Here is a 14,748-nt window from a genome sequence, read left to right as displayed (position 1 = left end):
CTCTGGACTTAATCAAATTCTTTAACAATGCAACAACATCGTCCCCAGCCTTCCCCCCCATCTTGTTCTTCCGGCTCAAGTAGACTGCTAACTTGGCCTCCCCAACAACAAAACTAATCAGCTCGCACTTTACACTGTTCTGTTTGTTGTAGAAAAAACCCAGTATGAAACCCTTTGGAGAAAAGGTCACACCAAATGATAGGAGCAGGAAGCTCAAAAAACAAAATAAAGGAACAAGTCTGCCACACTCCAAGAAGCAATGGTATATCGTCTCCCTACTGGTACAAAATGGACAGGTATTGGACAGCTCAGGGTTAATCACAGACCTCAAGGCATTCACGCCAATGGCCCCATGCAGCACCCGCCACTGAAGATCACCTGTTCTCTTCGCAGAGGGGGCCTTGTATAGCACCCTCCATACAGGTTTCACCTCATCAGTAGTCCCCAACTTCTCTCTCCACACATTATCTGGTCTGCCCTTCAGGCTCCCTCTATGCAGTATCTTCACTACATTTCTGTACAGCATCTTCCCACTTGCTGAGTACAAGTATATGCCATCACGATCATTAAAGTGCAACAGAGGACTGGCATAACTACATTCCTTTAAGTCTGGCAAAAGGTGTATTTCAGGAAACATATCGCTGCTGTCACAGTGAAGCGTCCCACCACCATAATCCTGAAGTAGGCGAGCCTCCTGAGAGCTCAAGGCTCCCCTGAGTTTCCCAAGAAACCTCCCCACATATCTCATGGACCTTAGACCCAAAAAGGAGGCCATTGCCTGAACATTCTGCAAGTCACATCCCGCCTTATCAACAACATCACGTAGGCGCAGAATATGTTTATCACACAACATGGATACAAGACCAGGCAATTCATCACATGACACATCAAAACGTGACCCCAGTACAACAGGCTCCTCAAGCAGCCAGTGAATTGATGAGAGCCCCCCCACCCACTGATGCCTGAACAGGCCCCAAACACTGAATAAGCTCTTATAAAATAAAGGAAGTCCATCAAGACAAAGCCGTTTAGGGTCCATTTGAAACAATGCAGCATCCAGGCCCAGACCACCGGCCCCACGCAAGACGCTACGGGCCAATAGTCCCCAGGCCTGTGTGTCAGAAGCTGTAAGCAGCCTTTGAACAAACTGCAGTCTGTAAGTGTCTTTTCTGCTCGTGAGGTTTATAAGTCCTTGTCCTCCATCATCCTTTGGTAAGAAGAGCACTGCTTGAGGCACCCAGTGCAATCTGTCCCAGAAAAAGTCGACCATGTCCTTTTGGATGCTGCTTAGCAGCGCTTTCGGGGGCTCAACACAGGCGAGCTTGTGCCACAGTGCAGAGGCCGCCAGATTGTTCACAATAAGTACCCGCCCCCTATAGGACAGTTGAGGGAGCAGCCACCTCCACTTGTCCAGACGGCTTTTCACCCTCTCACGCACTCCATCCCAGTTCTTTTGGACATAAGCATCATTCCCCAAATAAACACCAAGATATTTTAGGCCCTCTTTCCCCCATAACAGCCCACCAGGTAGGCCAGGGCACCTCATTTCCCACTCCCCCATCCAAACAGCATTACTCTTACCCCAGTTTACAGTTGCAGATGAAACCATATGAAAATCAATAACAATTTTTTTTAAAATGTTGACATCATCTTCCCCATTGACAAAAACAGTTATATCATCAGCATAGGCAGACAAATAAAAACATTCATTAAAAAAAGGTACAGAAACACCCCTCAACTCAGTTCACAACCTGTGTAACAGAGGTTCGATTGCAATAGAATACAACATTCCAGACATGAGACACCCCTGCCTGACCCCCCGTCTGACGCTGAATGGAGCACTCAGGCCCCCATTAATTTTCAAGACACCTTCAATGTTGCAGTACAAAACCTTCACCATATTAATAAACTGTGAGCTAAACCCAAAACATTCCATGGTTGACCATACAGGTGTTCCACGCGATCGAAAGCTTTCTGCTGGTCGAGGGCGATCAGTCCCAAATTAAGACCCAGTTTTTCAGACACAGTCCATAGGTCTCTCACAACAGCTATGTTGTCAAATATGGACCGGCCTGGAACACAATATGACTGATCAGGGTGCACCACCTGAGCTATCACCTTCTTCAGCCTGGATGCCAGAGCTTTAGCCAGTATCTTTGTATCTGAACACAGCAGAGAAAGAGGTCGCCAATTGCCTAAGTTCTGTAAATCGCCCTTCTTTGGCAGGAGTGTCACAACTGCTCTGCGACAGCTTAGGGGAAGGCAGCCCTCCTCCAAGCATTCGCGAAGCACTGCTAAGAGGTCCTCCCCCACACAATCCCAGAACACTTTGTAAAACTCCACAGGCAAGCCATCTATTCCAGGAGACTTGCCATTCTCCATACTCATGAGTGCATTTTCAATCTCAAGAAGAGTTAGAGGACCATCAGTGTCAGAATAGCTCTCCTCAGGCACCCTGGGTAAGCCAGTGAAAAAAACACTGGACTCCAGACTGCCTGGTAGAAGTTCACTATCAAACAGGTTGGAATAAAACATTCTCGCATAACTGCGCATCTGTACCGAATCGGAGAGCTCCTGACCAGACTCAGTCTTTAGAGTGTGCATCAACCTGCTCTGGCCATTTTTCCTTTCCAAGTTGAAAAAGAACTTTGAGGGGGCATCCATTAAGGTGACACTCTGGAACCTGGAGCGCACCAGTGCTCCCTGAGCCCTAACTCCCAAGAGCTCAGCAAGAGCACTTTTCCTCCCCTCCAGAAAGTCCCCACACCCCACACCCACTGATAAGGACCTTTGAAGCTCCATAATATCCCTCTCAAGCATTCTAAGTGAGGAAATAATGTTTTTAGTGACATGGGAGGTAAACTGTTGACACAGCATCTTAATTTGAGTCTTCCCATACTCCCACCAGTCTCGTAGAGAAGAAAACAAACCCTTTTGCCCCCTAAAAATACCCCAAAAGTACACAAAAGTGTCCCTAAAATGCTCATCTTCTAAAAGCGATGTGTTGAGGCACCAGTAGGCACTTCTAGGTTTGAAAGCCTTGATAGACACACTACAAAATACAGCACAATGATCAGAAAAGCCAGTAGGCACGATAGTACAAGACCTAACTATATTTAGTTGAAGCCTTGGAATATATATCCTATCCAAGCGTGCAAATGAAATGTAGTTGCCCCTGCTATGAGACCAAGTGTATTGTCTGACCCCATGAAACCTCGCCCTCCAAGCGTCGAGTAGGTCATGAGTCTGGACCAGCTGAACTACAGCCCTCTGCGATGGAATGTGGGGCTCTATGTGATTCCTGTCCACCTTATCGTCCTCGGTGCAATTGAAATCCCCCCCAATAAAGAGAAGAGGCTCTGAGCCAAGACTTTTCAGCACCTCGTCGACCTTACCAAGGAAGGCCACCCTTTCAGCACCATTAGTTGGAGCATACACATTAAGGAAAACAATCACATTACTATCAAAATGTGCTGTCACCATGAGAAGTCTCCCCCTCACTAACTCCTGTGCTTGACAGGAGTGTGGGAGAGCATCCCCGGAAAACATTATTGCCACACCCCCTATTGCAGATGAACTATGAATAAAAAAAATCTTTCCATTCCATTCTTTTCTCCACTCTACTTCAATGGCATCATCGCTATGCGTTTCCTGAACCATAGCAACGTTTATGCGCTTTAAAGTAATAAAATCAATTAACATAAGTCTCTTCCTTTTGTCCCTTGCACCATTCAAGTTCAGAGTTGCAATACTGAGTGAATTTATCATAGTAGCTATAGTAAAGGGGGGAGTGATGTTTCTTCACACACCTTTTTTCTGAGTTTAACCAATAATTTGCGGAGACATGCTGTCTCCATAGAGGTAAACGCTTGTTCTTTTATCAAACAGGCGGCGTCATTGATAAATTGGCATCGATCTGGGAAATATTTTTCCACTTTGACACCACGCTGCCCCTTTGTTTCATTCAGGAAGCGGCTTATCTCTTCCACTTTATAATGAACCACTATTTCTCCACTGGACCCAATAAGATCGGCCAGTGAAGTATCTGATGCTGTAGAACACACCGAGTCATCATCGCTATCACAATGGATGCTTGTGGTACCGACTCTCTTAGGTCTAGTGGGATTGCAATCAGGATCGGCCGTCTCAACCTTCCTTTTAGGCGCCTTAAACCCATCTGCGTCCATATCAACACCACTGTCTGGCACCGCATTAAGACCTGACTCACCGCTAATGCTTGAGGCAAAACCAGTTGCAGCCTCGCTCAAGGCAGCAAGCTCCTTCGAAGTCATATTATTGACGGCAGCGTCATTCAGAACAGGCTCCGCAGAGGGCAACTTAACGCTACTGTCAGTGCCCATAGTGCCACTGCCCGCAGAGAGGCTAACCAGCTCAGCCTCGGAGCAGACAGCATCTACTGGTACCTTTTTCCTATCGTCAGGCGTAGACGCACTGACACTTGATGGCTGTAGATCACTTGGGGCCACTGAGGCCACTGAGGCCAAGGACTCGGACGGGGGGGCCTAGGAAGACCCACCTAGCAGGGCTGATGAAGCACTGTCAGTAGAGGTGCCTGCAGTAGGTGGCTCACTTCCCTTCTGCTCCGCTACGCTGGAGGACGGCCCTGCCCTGCCTTGCCCCGCCTCGCCCTGCCTTTTGCGCACACAGTCACGGACTACATGACCCATCATATTACAAAAAAAGCACACTAGAGAAGTGTTAGATGTTGCATAGATCGTATATTCGAACCCACTAACTTTCAGTTTTATGGCCAAGTCAAGAGAACCGTCATCCTTATCCAAAACCATGTACACCTGCCTTCTGAAAGACACAACATGTTGTAGCAGGGGCGATTTGCACCCTAGGGGAATCTTCCTCATTGGGGAGACAATCTTGCCATACTGCCTAAGGTGGCTCGCTATCAACTCATCACCGACAAAAGGGGGGACATTGGAAATGATAATTTTCGTCGCGGGGGTACTGAGAGGTAGAACAGGCGTAAGAGTACCATTAATGACAATGCCCGAGGCAATTACCTCCCGAGCCTTATCTACCGAACCAAGAAAGACCACGACAGCATTGTTCTTGCGTGAGGCCGACTTAATGTGAGCATGGCCGACAGCATCGCCAATGGCCAAGCTACACTCTTCAACACTAAGAGAACATTGAACTTTGACGCCGTGGCGTCTTGTAAGCTCCTCAAAATCCATTCTCCCTGCGGTGGCCACGCTGCGGACTCCGCGGGACAAACAATCCAAACTGCTAACGCGAACTAGAAACTATCCGCAGCGTCTGCAGAGAATCTATAAGCTAAACAAAGCAACAAAAACACTCAAAAGACACACAAAAAGGTAGAAAGTTTGAAAAAGCCAAAGAGGCTTCACTCACGTTCAGAGTCTGCACTCACTCCGCACATGCGCAACGAGAGAGAGAGAGAGAGATACAGCGAGAGAGAGAGAGAGATACAGACAGAGAGAGAGAGATGGGGAGAGGGATACAGAGAGAGAGAGAGAGAGAGATGGGGAGAGGGATACAGCGAGAGAGAGAGAGAGATGGGGAGAGGGATACAGACAGAGAGAGAGAGATGGGGAGAGGGATACAGCGAGAGAGAGAGACCGAGAGAGAGAAAGAGAGAGAGGGGGATACAGACAGACAGAGAGAGAAGGAGAGAGATTGATTTTAATGTTATTCAGTTCAGATTTGTACACAGTCACACAATCAACAGCAAGAAATGTCGATGGAAAATGTAAAGTGTGTAATGCACAAGTTTATTTCTCACACAAAAAATGAGAGTTTCATCTGAGAAAAATGATGAAGTGTAAAAGTCATCATGAAGCGAATGAGTCTCCTTACATTCAAAATTCTTAACTTACATTTCAAATATATACATGTAACTCCCTTTATATAAATGTTTCCACTAAAGACTTGTGTTTTTATAAAATGGATATTCCACAGGCGGCATGGTGGTGTAGTGGTTAGCCCTGTGACCTCACAGCAAGAAGGTCCGGGTTCGAGCCCCGTGTCCGGCGAGGGCCTTTCTGTGTGGAGTTTGCATGTTCTCCCCGTGTCCGCGTGGGTTTCCTCCGGGTGCTCCGGTTTCCCCCACAGTCCAAAGACATGCAGGTTAGGTTAACTGGTGACTCTAAATTGAGCGTAGGTGTGAATGTGAGTGTGAATGGTTGTCTGTGTCTATCAGAGGTGGGACAAAGTCACTAATGTGCAAGTCACAAGTAAGTCTCAAGTCCTACCACTCAAGTCCGAGTCAAGTCACAAGTCAAGGCACTTTTGACCAAGTCAAGTCCAAGTCCAAGTCCTACCCAAGCCAAGTCGAGTCCAAGTCCAAGTCTCATTTTTTTCCAAGTCCCTAACAAGTCACCATTTATTCTACAGGCAATCAACACATTTTTGATCACAAATGTATTACCTCTCCACACTGCAGTGTATGTCCTCCTTTGCCAGTCACCTTGGATAAAAATGTCTGCTAAATGTAATGTAATGTCAATGATTCATAGAGGCAGCACAAGTAACTACAGTACACCCATTCTTTTCCATTTTAAAATGTTTTAGAGCTTGTGCCCCAAGACAATCAAAGAATCTCAGAGGAGACAATGATTAGTTAGTTAACGTTAGTAAAGCATCCTAAATTTTCAGTGAGTTTAGTTTGAGTGAGTCAGTGTACATCTGAGGCTAAGGGTGTGAGAATGAGTGAAAGTATGACCATTTCCTTAAATTTTTTATTGGAAAATTAGTGAGAAATTAAAACAAAATTCTAAACAAAACTAGTACTGGTACTGTGTAACAAAAATCATTTTCTTTTCATTTCATTCATGTCATTTTTCACATAAAAATGCTTTTCATGTGCATTTTAAGACATGAAACTCAAAGTCCAAGCTAACAGATGATCTGTGTACTTTTAGAATCAAAGAATGGTTTTCCTTCTGAAGTTAGGCACTGTCCCAACATACAACATGACATGCCTTTAACACAATACAACGTGACTTGAGTACGTTTGTGTGTGTGAGAGACCAACTAACTGACAAATTCCGGAAATATCTGTTCTCCACTACTGAGAGAGGGATGTTGCATCCAATGACCAAATTTGTTAGTATTGAATTTGTGATGGCTTTTTGTTGTGGGTGGGTAGCATTGTACTGTGTATCTTTTGCAGTAAGGAATCCAGAAATGGACGGCTGCTCTGTCTCACTTGGGATGATCTTGTTCTTCAGATATTCTGCAAATCTAAACAAGGAAAAAAAATGTAAAATTAGTAGGCCTACTTGTTTTCTGTTTTTAATCATGTAGACATTAACATGTTTTTATCATTTTCAATATCAAAGTCTGAGTTCATTTAATCCAAACATATTTGTTTATACACAGTATAATGTTTAATACAACCCAGCCAGGATGTTCCCTTAAGCAGTTTAGCTAGACCACAATGCATTCACTAAACACTCGCTAAAATACCGGTAGCCTCAGTAAACACAGAACGTTGTGACGATGTAGCCAGAATCAGAGTCCTCTAGGGCTCTGGCCAGAATGTGAGAATGAAGCCCTGGCAACATTCTAGAGAGCCGTATAATAAAGTAGAATAAACAGTTGTTGTGAATTTCAGAATGTTCAGCGGAATCCTCCAGATCCAAGTTGCGTGCTTTTGGCGAATTTGGTTTCTCGCCAGAGACTAATAAATGCACTGGTAAAGCCACGCTATGTAGAGGCATTGTGTGCCCTGTCATTTGGGTAAGACTGTGGGATAATGCTTCGCGTCGGAGTAGGCTACACTCCAATCTGTCGGGATGTACTGCGCTATAAAACGTCAGCTGAGCTTACATTTTACATACTGTAGCCCAAATGGCCCATTATTCACATTGCCTACATGACACCAGAGAGAGGAAGAGAATAGAATTGAATGTCTCTGATGACGTGTAATCCCAGCACTAATAACACACATCGCACAGCGTCCACGACTTGGTGCAGTACGTAGCAAACAGTTAAATGCCTGGTTTAACTTGCATTGCTAGTCATCTCGTCTCAGTGGTTTAAATGCCTTTCATGACGAGCACTGACTTTCCCATTGCAAAGAGCGAACTTCTGTTTTACATACTTAGTTTGCAGCCTGGGTAACTGTTTATTTGATTTAAGTTTTATCCTTTGCTGTCCGGTTCTTATCATAAGTCTGTGTCGTTCTGACCAGAGCCTTTATAACAATCTTGTAAACGTTCTCTGCTCTGACCAAATCACCACCTTCTGGCTATGCCTTCCCAATGTGTGTTAACTGGTAGTCTAGCCCACATAATCTAACACTAGACTGAACACAAAAGCAATCCAATAAAAAAAAAAAATCTACTTCACTATTTTATATTCAGCAAAGCAAAACAAATCCTTGACAGCGTTAATACATTAACACATTCCACTTCTAGCCACCAACTAGCCTGTACAGATTCTTGCTACCTGGCTTTGTTACTTACTTGTCCTTATGCAGCCTCAGGTGACGAGCGAAGTTTGATGTGGTTGACTGGCTGTCCGAAATTGTGGCTCCACATGTTCTGCACGTAGCAATGCGTTTGCCATCTGTATTGGAGTGTTCTTTAAATCCAAAGGAAATTACGCGGGGAATCATGTTTTTATCCGTCCGTGATTCAGCGTCCTCGTTGCCCATCACCGTTTGGTTTTTCATTTGAACCAGTTGAAGTGCTTGAGCAGGGCCGGAGTGGGCCCTGTTTTCACTCCGGGAGTTTAATTCACATTCAGGCCACTTTGAAATGGAGGAAGAATTTGAGTACATTAAAAAAGATAAAACAAATAACTGTTCTTTCACAATGCTTTTTATTTGGTTTAAATTCAGGTAGTGACAATGTATGTTGTTCGTCGTTCTCTGCATTACTTTAGGGTTAATAAAACTTCCATTACGCGGTAGTTTAATGACCACAAACGTAATGCAGAGACCGACGAACGATTTCATCTACACTCTAAAAAATAATGGGGCCAGTACTGGTTCTTCAGGGCGATGCCATAGAAGAACCTTTTTCAGGGCTTCAAAGAACCGTTCATGCAACAGTTCTTTAAAGAACCATTTAAACCATTTGTTTGAGCAGTGAAGACAGATTTGTGTAAACATAGCCTATGTGCATTGACCAGCAAATGGTAAGAGAATGCCAGGCTCTGAAGAACCATTTCCAATGTGAAGAACCTTTCGTATAATGTAATGGTTCATCACAGAGTTTTGACTCTCCATGGAACCATCCAGAGATTTGAAGAACCACTGAAGCACCTTTATTTTTTAGAGTGTAGTATGAGACGGGGCTCCACTTAAAATTGAATGGTGTGTGGCCGCGTGTCTAATCCGCATATACATTTATCTGTGTCACCAACATGTCCCAAAGTTCCTTAGTGAAAATATTTGAAAACACATCCAAAGGACATGCATCTTCAGAAATCGGCATCTTCGGCCCGGGTGTGGGAATGAACTTTTCTGTCGGGGGCGAAATCCAGCTGACTGCCACTCCAAATAGCAAAGCAGCGAGTATGGCTGATTGTTTCGCGTTATTTAAGACGAATTACACAACACATTTTTAGTCACATAGTCTTAAAATAACGAAAGCACCCATCTCGCGTGCATTTGAACCAATGCTTGTGCATTACATGCTGCATACGCCTCAAAAATAATGGCAAATCAGCAATGCTGGGTACTCAGCAACCGGCAGATAAAGCGTGAGGGCGCATTAGGCAACTCAAAAATGCTTAAATGAAATGTAGGCTAAAGCAAGTGTTCGATTCTGCTTAGAATATTGGCATACGCATACACCTCTTCTAAGTTATATATTTAACAACAATTATTTAACATCAAATATGACTTCTAGGCCTATGTGTTCCTAACCACAATGTGCGCACGCTGTGGAAATGCACGGTGTGACAGCGAGATGAAATAGGCTGGATGAGGAAATAACGCGCAACAGCACATTTGGGACCTGTTCATCTAAAATTGTTAATAACTGGGATGTAAAGCAATGTCCGGTTCTTCTTAGAATTAAGACATACACCACATCTATACCGTGTAAATTGCGAGATTTCACATGACATCAAAAAGCTGAATTGACATCGCAAACTATCGACACATTATAGGCCTAGCATAGACTGATAAAATCGACAAACAGGGTTATCATACTCCATATCTTTCGTAACCTACCAGCTGGTCTTGAGAACATATCTGTCAATTTGGCACATTTTGCTGCCACCTTTTTTAAGCTCCGCCCTTTCGGTTCCACCTGGCCTCTTTCTGCCCTCCATCACTGACGCGCGCTGTTTCGCGCCAATGTTGTTCCCCGCAATACAGAGGAGGAGTCTTGGACCAAACCAACTGCAATAGAGGGGAGGGGAGAATTTCCTTATTTGGTAGCGCCTATTTAATCTGCTGCGATGCTGTCGGCGTCTGGGCTGCCATGTGAAAATGCAGAGCGCAGTTGAATTGATGATTAATGCAAGAATAAGATCAGTGACCAAAATTAGTGAAAATTAATTTTCCCCATGCTCCAAGCAGGCCACCATTGATGGTTTGGGCCGGGGATGGTCCCGGCTAAATATAGGGCCACCCCGGCATTGTGCTTGAGTGACACCTAGTGCTAGTGGATTGAGCTGCTGTAGCCTAGGACAAGGAGCTACACCGCATTCAAATAATAACGAGTGTACTTGGATTCAAAATCGGGGGGGGGGGGGGGGGGGGAAGAATATTTATACCTGATACGCCAAGTCATTGCAAGCTAAAACTGTCAAGTCCAAGTCAAGTCTCGAGTCAACAGCGTGCAAGTCCGAGTCGAGTTGCAAGTCATTCCTCATCTAGGGATTTCAAGTCTCAAGTCATCAAAATGGTGACTCGAGTCTGACTCGAGTCCAAGTCACATGACTCGAGTCCACATGTCTGGTGTCTATGTGCAGCCCTGTGATGACCTGGCGACTTGTCCAGGGTGAACCCCGCCTTTCGCCCGTAGTCAGCTGGAATAGGCTCCAGCTCGCCTGCGACCCTGTAGAACATCATGTTGTCTTCGCAACCCGGAAGTAACCTTAGCTTGTGTGAGGGTAGCGTATTAGCGGGACGAAATGTGAACAAAGGTATATTTAGTTAACGAGAATTATATTTATATAGATTTACTTTAAGTCTAGGATAGATTATAAAATATTCTCTGAACGCCCGAGTCATCTAACGGACACAGGAAGTTCAGGGCAGGAAGTTAAAGCTGCAGTTAATTTGTCAGCATAGCAATGTTTAGCTAAAGCTCAGAGCTCATGCTGTGATCATGGGATTTTATGAAGTGTATTCTCACCCGGTTTTAATCCGGTATAAAGCCAGAGTGTGTTCCCGGGCTAGTGTGTTTGTGCTGGTGGTGTATCTGCTCACTTACATCCCTCCTCTACTCATCACCTACAGGAGCCAAGGTAAAGAACTCATACCCCCTCTGAGTTTAACAACAGCAGTGTACAGGAGATTAAAGCAGGAAAGAAATATACAGAGGGTCAACTAGTAGTTTCTGTGTGTGTGTGTTACAGGGTTCTGGCTGAAACAGAGCTCCTATGAAGAGCAGCCTGTGGTACAGTTCCAGTATGAGATGCTGATGATGGGTGTGACGAGTGTTAGTGGAGAATACGTCGCATGGAGCACCTTCTCCAACTTCAACACCCTGCTGGAGGACAAACTGCGCATTCCCACTGTGTCTGTGAGTCTGTCTGTGTATCTGTCTGTTATTTTATATCCCCTGTCTGTCCTTTTGTCTATCTGTCTATCTGTGTGCCGGGTTGCAGGTGCAAGAGAGCGACAGGAATGGCGATGGGAAAGCAGACCGTCTGTCTCTGCAGATGTCTGTCCCTCTGACCAGTGAAGAGCAGATCTACAGCATCCAACTCCTGCTCACCTTCTCCTACCAACTCCGCGTACAGCTTTATACTCCATAACATTCATCATAACGGACAGTGAACAGAACTCGGATACTACAGACATTTCTTCTACAGATTCTGTATAACGAATCTCTCTGTCTCACGCTCTGTCCCCTCCTGTCTCTCTGTAGCGGATGTCGGTGGTGGTGATGCAGTCGATGGTGTTGGTCCAGGCCTCGTCCCCTGTCCCTGTGTCTCAGCTCTTCATCAGTGGCGATCTGAAGCTGCAGCAGAAGGAGCCTCTCTCTCACCGCGGTGTACACACTCACTATAACGTGAGTGGAAACTGTTCAGCTCTGAGTGGGGACACACACACACACACACACACACACACACACATACTGCTGCTCAGTTCAATGACCTCCCCTCAACCTCAACTAGGACCCTGTAGAACAGGATAAAGCAGCTAGAGATAATGAGATGAGATGAGGGATATTCCACAGTTGCGCGAAGATATGAAGTTTATCTCCGAGTGGTGAATGTATAGATCACAAATGAGTGAAAATATTTTCAACACGAGAAGATAAACGTCATATCTTCTCCCCACAGTGTAATGTTCTTTATATTATATGGACACACCCACACACAAAAAAAGCAAATTAATCAAAAGCATTTTAATTTTGAACCGGTTCACCATTTTGACAACGTGCGTCTAGTCAGTGGGAAAACACTGGGAGTGACGTCATCGGAGTGAAATATCAGGAATTATTATCCGTACAGGAGACTTTTTCAATGGAATAAAAACGTGTTCTATTCCCTTCTAGCAGGTTTCATTCATTTGGTTTGATAGCATGCAATATTGTTCGCATATCGCTTATCCTACATGCATTACGTCACTCTACCCAATGGAGAATGAGTGTTGAGTATGGTTTATGATATCGCATGGTTGTCAAGACAACATGATGTCACACGTCGGAGATGTAAAACTTATGCACTAGTGAGCGACTGTGACAATTTGTAAACAAACATGGCTGCCAGGTTTGCTTCATTAAATGTGGAAGATTTGAGAGAATTTTGAAAAAGACGTGTTGAATACCCGAAAGGAATGTATAATAATAATAATAATAATAATAATAATAATATCGGCTGGCTTTTTTCGTGGTCTATCAGATATATTCCATTCAGCTACTCATCCTCGACTCGTTCAGTATCATGCTCACTGAATGGAATATATCTGATAGACCACGAAAAAAAGCCAGACAATATTATTTAAATATGTCACTCAGATCTGCGATGGATTTCGTATGAAAAATGTGAGTTTTTCAACACGAGAAGATAAACTTCATATCTTCAAGCCAGTGTGTGATTTTCTTTTTATTATATCGACACATTCACAAACAAAAAGTCCCCAAATTTATCGAAACAATTCATCGATTTCCTCACGAGGGACAGATAGAGATTTATGTCCTGGTTTTGGTTCTCCATGTCCCGGATGGAGCTCAGATGAAAAATACCAGTGGTGTATTTCACAATAAAACACTCGTGTCTGTGTAATATAACCAGTTATAATATATTTTTGTAGCACGTTTCTGGTTTTAGCTTAGCGACTAACTGTTTCAAGTCTGTGGTGAAAATTTGTCTGCAAAAACACACTTGTTTATTGAAATTCTATTCCAGAACTCATTTGTGTATCATGTTAAAATGGAAATAGAATCAAAGATCTAAAAATAAAGTAGCAATAGAGTATCATTACATTGGAAGTCATCTTTGTCATGACTGATCTCGGTTCCCTGAATGTATTATCATACTGTCATATTTGTTGTATTTTCTTATTGTTTTATTTGTTATACTGTTGTCATGTTGTCGTATTGCCCTATTCTCGTTGTTGATGCACTCAGGTGTCAAATGTTCCTTTCTCGTCACTGCCTATTCCAGAGTTCACAGAGTTACACTCCAGTATTTCAGGTTCATCCATCCATTATTTGTCTCATTTACCCTTCACGGATGTGGGTGAAGATGGATTCAATCCTAGTTGACTTCAGGTGAAAGGCGGGGTTCAGCCTGAGCAGGTCACCAATCAATCACAGGGTCACACAGAGATGCACAACTCTCACACTCACACTCACGTCTGGGGGATTTAGAGGACCAAACCCACAAGTCTTTGGACTGTGGGAGGAAACCGGAGGACATGGAGGAAACACATACAGGCACAAGGAGAACATGCAAACTCCACACAGGAAGACCCCAATCAGCCATGGGGTTCAAACCCAGAACCTTCTTGCTGTGAGGTGACAGTGATAATAAGGGCAGCACGATGCTATTTCAGATTCGTGTAAATATAAATGTAGACACCTGAAAACAAGAAAAGCCACACCTCCCTCAAATTCTTAACTTGTTTAACTTGTGTAGAGGGTGTAGTAAAATCTTCCCCTGCCACCATTAACCAGCTCACTGGATTACGTTGTTGTTACTGAGCTACAACACAATGCCAGTGACCCCGAATAATTTTGTTTTACTAATATAAGTAATGACTTTATAACTACCAGAACCTGGACTTTTCATAACAATGTCGTGTCATGGTAATGTGAATCTGTAACGAGCCATATTGTGGCAAATCATGAAAGCAATAAAACACTCAGCATCATACTGTTATAAGATTACAACAAAAATAATCATGCTGCAGTGGATTATTTTCCTCTAACAGCACGTCCCCATGTGTTTTACTTCTCTTATACCACAGCAATTGACCAACGTTTACAATTTTTTGTAATTACCGAATGAAATTAGTACCCTGTTCTCACTTATATGACAATATCAATTATTTTATAATGAAGTGATGTACAGCTATAAGCTAGATAATTATGTAAATTGATGAGATGTTCGAAG

General features: G+C 43.9%; 1 protein-coding gene across 2 annotated transcripts; it reads left to right on the top strand.

Annotated features, from left to right (window-relative positions):
* Window positions 1–10,879: 10,879 nt before the first annotated feature.
* Window positions 10,880–14,657, top strand: LOC132890308 (transmembrane protein 231-like). Of its 2 annotated transcripts, XM_060927118.1 has the most exons (5): window positions 10,918–11,427; window positions 11,539–11,705; window positions 11,791–11,919; window positions 12,054–12,197; window positions 13,798–14,657. In XM_060927118.1, exons 1-5 carry the CDS (start codon window positions 11,289–11,291, stop codon window positions 13,906–13,908), a joined length of 690 nt encoding a protein of 229 aa, XP_060783101.1. In that variant the 5' UTR covers window positions 10,918–11,288; the 3' UTR covers window positions 13,909–14,657. The 2 variants fall into 2 exon arrangements, with proteins under 2 accessions (XP_060783102.1, XP_060783101.1); XM_060927119.1 differs by lacking the exon at window positions 11,791–11,919 and having other exon boundaries at window positions 10,880–11,427.
* Window positions 14,658–14,748: the final 91 nt, after the last annotated feature.

Source organism: Neoarius graeffei, chromosome 8 (genome assembly GCF_027579695.1).
Source record: "Neoarius graeffei isolate fNeoGra1 chromosome 8, fNeoGra1.pri, whole genome shotgun sequence".
Taxonomy (NCBI): domain Eukaryota; kingdom Metazoa; phylum Chordata; class Actinopteri; order Siluriformes; family Ariidae; genus Neoarius; species Neoarius graeffei.
This window is presented reverse-complemented; position numbering and strand designations above follow the sequence as displayed.